At 35.7% G+C, this 5,557-nt stretch overlaps 1 protein-coding gene across 2 annotated transcripts in view; it reads right to left on the reverse strand.

The window, feature by feature from the left end:
- LOC109831188 (aspartic proteinase-like protein 2) overlaps positions 1-4,359 on the reverse strand; it is a 34,304-nt gene extending 29,945 nt beyond the window's left edge. The window contains exons 1-2 of one of the 2 annotated variants that reach the window (XM_020398522.1): positions 4,273-4,352; positions 3,940-4,200 (exon numbers count right to left, since the gene is read on the reverse strand). In XM_020398522.1, coding sequence (XP_020254111.1) covers positions 3,940-4,190 — 251 coding nt within the window. In that variant the 5' untranslated portion in view covers positions 4,191-4,200; positions 4,273-4,352. Of the gene's footprint in view, positions 1-3,939; positions 4,201-4,272 lie in introns of both variants that reach the window. The other variant, XM_020398523.1, reaches the window with a different exon arrangement.

Raw genomic sequence — 5,557 nt, forward strand, 5'->3', positions numbered from 1 at the left:
ATATATGGACGAGCGTGTGCGCACACACATACATACATAATACATTTATTTATTTATTGTAAATGTTCATCTCTTATGCATGGGAATCAAACAACATGGAAACTGATTCCTTAAGGTATTTGTGCTAGATGTGCAGATTCTAAATGCACAAAATTACAATATCATTTAAGTCTATAAGAATGCTCGTTCATGCAGAGCATACTAGATAATTATAGGTGTATGTACTTGTATGTGTGGATGCATGTCCGCATCAATGCATTCATTTAACATTAGTCAGTAACAACTCACAAGAAGAAAGATTTAATCTTTTTCAAGATCAAAACTAAATGATTAATTAATTGTTGTTCAACTTACTGTAATCCCATTGGTATAGTTGTAAACTTGTAATGTTTCCCTCACTTTTCCTTACATAAAATGAATGGTAGGTTAGAAACATCTTAATAGATTGTCATGGTAGCTCTTAATATCAAGAATGCAATCAAAGGTTATTTATTCCAGATATAATAAATAATAGGGACTTTACTATAGGACGGACACACTTTTATGTATGAGTTCAAACAGGCTTCTAACCCTATTTAAATCATGAATCCAATGTTTGATATCAAAGTGCTACTAACAAAGTCATTATTAGCACCATTTTGTCCTATCCACAAAAATATCAACCTGAACCGTCTTTGTGATGTCACACATATCATAAAACACGCTAGATTGGATATATAATCTATACTTAATGCTAAAAGACAGCTCATCATATTGTACATCTACTGGCTTATGCATTTATGGAAGGACGGCATGTGACATGTCGATTGAAATGTCATTTTATTGGGCTTGCCACAACGAGAGATTTTACATATTGTTTATTGCCTCTAATAAATTATCACCAATATATTTATATATTTCTGATATATCAGACAACATTTTGGGTTTCCCCAATATATTGAACAACATTACGACATCAAGAAACTAGTCGATATGGTGCCATAATGGATTTTGTATTAAAATTTATTCTAAAGATCAGATTTAGGTTCAGTGCTCTATTGAATTTTAAAACTAAACCTGAACCCACTTTATATAAATGTCAAAATAGGAGTAAACTCAATTAAGCCCTAAGGATCGCCTGATTATTCTCGACTCGGGAGTCTCTTCATCTTAAATTGATTATCAACCATTGCCTCTTCATCTTGGACAGCTTGGTAAGCCCCTCCTCTTTCTCGATCTCTTTGCTTCTCTTGTCTCCTTGTAGCTGTATATCTCAACCTCATTGTCCCTAAAATTATCATGTTTATATAATTTGAAATTTTTGTATGTTTAGATTTCAATTAGACATCTAAAATATGAACATAACCATCCAATATGAAGTATGTTCACTAAATATCCCTGAGATCCATCGTCCAATATGGATGTTTTTATCTAAGTATGAGACGACACCAATATCTGACGTTTAGATCGACTTTGATTGTGAATAGGAAGTTAGGAAGCTAGTTGATAATTATAAGTCACTCACATGATGATGTCACAACAACTAAGATAAAGGTGAAAGGAGCACCTTCGCGCAATGTTTTGAAAAGCACCAGGCTAGCCCACCGAGGCTCATGCCTACACCTAGGTTGTACCTAGGCTGTCAACCTAGGTCTTGGGAGTGTAGGCTTGTGTAGTACCTTATGCGGACTAGTCCACTTGGGTCTTGATCGTAATTTCCTCGAAAGCCACCAATCTCCTCAAACTTCTTCAGCCTCCTCCACAACTACACACACCTAAGCCCAACTCCTCCAACCTTCAGGATACCTCTTCCACCATTTAAACAAAAAGAAGAAGTCTTCAAGAAGAAGAGAAATAGATTAGAATCGAAGAGAAATAGATTTAGATGATTACACCACGTATTAGACTATTCATTTTTTTTTTTTTGCTGATATGTTGAGCATTAAGCTTCTAAATTTGGGATATTATGTATCGCTGACATTGATTTACTGTTTTGGTGTTCTTTATTATTTACCATTTAGTATATTAATGCACAATTGATTATAAATCTATGACCATTATGTATTTTTTTTCAATTTTTTATAATTTTAATGTATTTATTCAATTATTGTAATTAAAATCAAAAAATGGAAAACTGTCAAGGTGCCTAGGCCCCCTAGCGCTTTCTACAACATTGCCTTCACACAGTTCACAAGGAGAAGAAGAGGACATTGCCTTCACACAGTTCACGAGGGGAAGAAAAGGACAGAAGGTGGGCATGCAGTTAGATTAGAAGATAAGTATTAATATACACCAATCTTATTTGAAAACAGACGATTTCTACTAAGGGGAAGAAGAGGACAGAAGGTGGGCATGCAGTTAGATTAGAAGACAAGTATAAATATACATCAAACTTATTTGAAAACAGACGATTTCTACTTAACTGAAGGCTTAGCTTTTAGGACAAAACTATAGATCATTGAACCGTCTATATTTATGTCTTTATATATGTTGTAAACACTGCATAAATTATGAATTTATAAGCATTAAGAATTTAAGAAAATAGTGCATATGGATTTATGCATGCCTCAGGTAAAAGACCAAGGCTGAGACGAAATTTTAAGAAAGAAGTTTCCTTTATGATAGTTATAACGTTTGTTTACATACCAAAAACAAAATAAACAATGTGTCTGGTTCCAAGGATCAATCATTTTCTTCTAAATGACAAACTAGATTTTTTGGAACTTCAAAAGACAATTTATAATTCTCCATATGTATGCCAGAAAAACCATGGAAATACTACAATCCTCTAGAAGAGAAATATTTTTCTATATAGTCTATTTCATGAAATATAAGTAGAAAAATTATGGGATCAATAGCCAATTTATGATTCTCCATATGTATGAAATACTTCAAAAGCCAATTTATGATTCTCCATATGTATGCCAGAAAAACTATGGAAATACTACAATCCTCTAGAAGAGAAATATTTTTCTATATAATCTATTTCAAGAAATAAATGTAGAAAATTTATGGGATCAATAGCATCTCTGCTTGCACATGAGAATGAGAAATTGGACTCTTATCCAATAAAGTTAATAAATTAATTTTGCTTAATTTAAATTTATCTCCAAGTCTGCACATTTGAAGCAAGTTCTTCCAGTCAAAAAAGACTTAAGATCAAAGCAGGCTATTGAAAAACTATTACTTTTCCAGAATTTTGGAGAATAATACGTGGAACAAAGTAAATAAAGTACTTGAACTAGATTCAATAGTTTCAGTTTACACAGCTGTGCACATAATTGTTTCCATCCAGAACCATTGAGAGAATAGTGGATATCAATTGCAAACTAATGTATTGGCTACTAAGAAGGATTGCAGAAAGTAACATTCGTCTAATGCTTTTCAGATTATTCCCTTTATGATGTAATTTGCTTTACTTTTACCATTCATGTCATATTACAATGTGGCATGCCTAACGAAGCATAAAGATTTGAGGTTCATATGCATGTGATTAGCTCTAAAACAATTGAAAGAGTCCAACCTATTACTATCAGCTAAAAGTGGAGACAATAAGCCTACAATATTTGAGCAAGAACCATTTAGGAGAATTTTCTCCATTTAACTTCATGCATTTTCAAGCATGACCTTCGAGTGATGATCCCCAGACTCCTAAATCTATGAAACCACTGGTCTCCATTCCACATCCAAATTGTTCAAAACAAATCTACCCCAATTGTTCTAAAGATATGAATAACTACTAGGATTGCACTAATTTCATACCCTAGCACTCCATCTAAACATTTTCATTTCAGGCATAACATCTTTTTCATTCAAGAACAGGCAGTGAGTTACTCTAAATATAAACAACACTTACGACTAAGCTTATAAAAAAAATATTATGATTATTCATTTCTGCACATTCACAGAACATTTAGTTAAGATCATAAACATTTGTTAATCAGTTGCATCTGAACTCACCCAAATGTGATGCTTGCATTTGCAGGTGTGGTATGATGATTACCCGAAACCTGATTATAAGTCACAACATCAGTCACGTAAACCCCACCACTCGAGCTCCCATCACCGTACATCACTTTATACGAACACGGCACATTATCAATGCAATCGGGGCTCCCGCTATACGTAGCTTGGCAGAAGCTATCATCACATGCCACGGAGCTACCGCTGGACGAACTTCTCGGATCATACAGGGTCAATTCTATCTTCATTCAAAGCAAACTAAGAAACAATAAGCGAAAAAACACAAAAAGATTGAGTGTTTAAGGAGAGAAAACACAGGATAGAATATACCCCAAGGTTGCTCTTTTTTGGGCAATTCGTGCAAGTAATGCAATTCACCCACAAAAGATCGCTCCCGGTGTCCACCTGCACGTAGTAGTTCTTCGAGGGCGTGCCGATCCCAATCTGAGCGTAGTACAACCTAATTTCAACCCCCATCAAAAAATCAACCATAAAATACCAAAAATACACAAAAAATAAACAAGAGTAGGAGGAAGATGAGGTACCCAGCTTCGGTGCGGCAGGGCCCGATGCCGGGGGCGAGATCTATGGCGGTCGTCAGCGGAGGCGAGGATGCGGCGTGGCGGCGGCGCGTCGTGAGTCTTGAGATCGGCGAGGGAGCGAATGACTGCGGCCCGGCGAACTTGCGCCTGTACCTTGAAAACCCCAATACCATCGACATCGGAGGCCATCATCAATAGAAACAAGAAGAAAGCAGGAGCAGCATAGACACAATGGAATCTCAACAAATCCATCACAAATCCTTTTTATTATCTGCTAATAATTTCGAAACAGTGTATGCATAAATCAAGAGCTGAAGAGGTTTGGATTGATTCTAGTTCTTTTCTTCGGGGTAAAGGAAAAGGGTTCTTTTTTTTTTTTTTGAACAATTTTGACCGGAGGTGAGGGGTCGGGGACGGAAGGGCCCGAATCAGGAGGGAAGGGGAAGCAAGAGGGAGAGAAGAAAGGAAGAGCGACGGTTGACGAGTTGTTATTATTATTATATAGTAGGAGACCATGTGTATAGTCGATAGTCTAACACACTAACAATTTGCTTATATTTTTTTAATTAGCAAGAGGAGGAATGAAAATTAGAAATTTTAATTATTTTCTCAACCTTTCAAAAGTTAGTGGATTGATAGGGGAAGGGATGGTCTTCAAGTGGAATTTTCTTACAAGTCTAATATTGACCTACATGGGAAAGCCAAAAGTTGTTCTTTCTTATTTTATTAAAATGGTATGCTTGTCAAATAGCTCCCCTTTCCTTCTCATTCCCTACTCTAAACAAACACATCTTATAGTGTACACTCACATACCCTCGTTGCCTATCCAAACACAAATGAATACATTCCACCATTTTCTTTTCCACTCGCTCCCGTTGGGTTTAAGTCAATCACTCCCCTCCCTTCCCCTTCTTGTATCCAAACCGACCATAAACTTTTTTATTACAGCTTGGTGGTGGTCCCGGTCTACATTCCAGGACAAACATGGTTTTTAGTGGGTTTTGATGGAATATTTCCACATTTAAGTCAAAACTAAAATCCATTTGCTTTTCTAATTAAAAAAGAGGAGAAGA

The sequence above is a fragment of the Asparagus officinalis genome, chromosome 2, assembly GCF_001876935.1.
Source record: "Asparagus officinalis chromosome 2, Aspof.V1, whole genome shotgun sequence".
NCBI lineage: Eukaryota > Viridiplantae > Streptophyta > Magnoliopsida > Asparagales > Asparagaceae > Asparagus > Asparagus officinalis.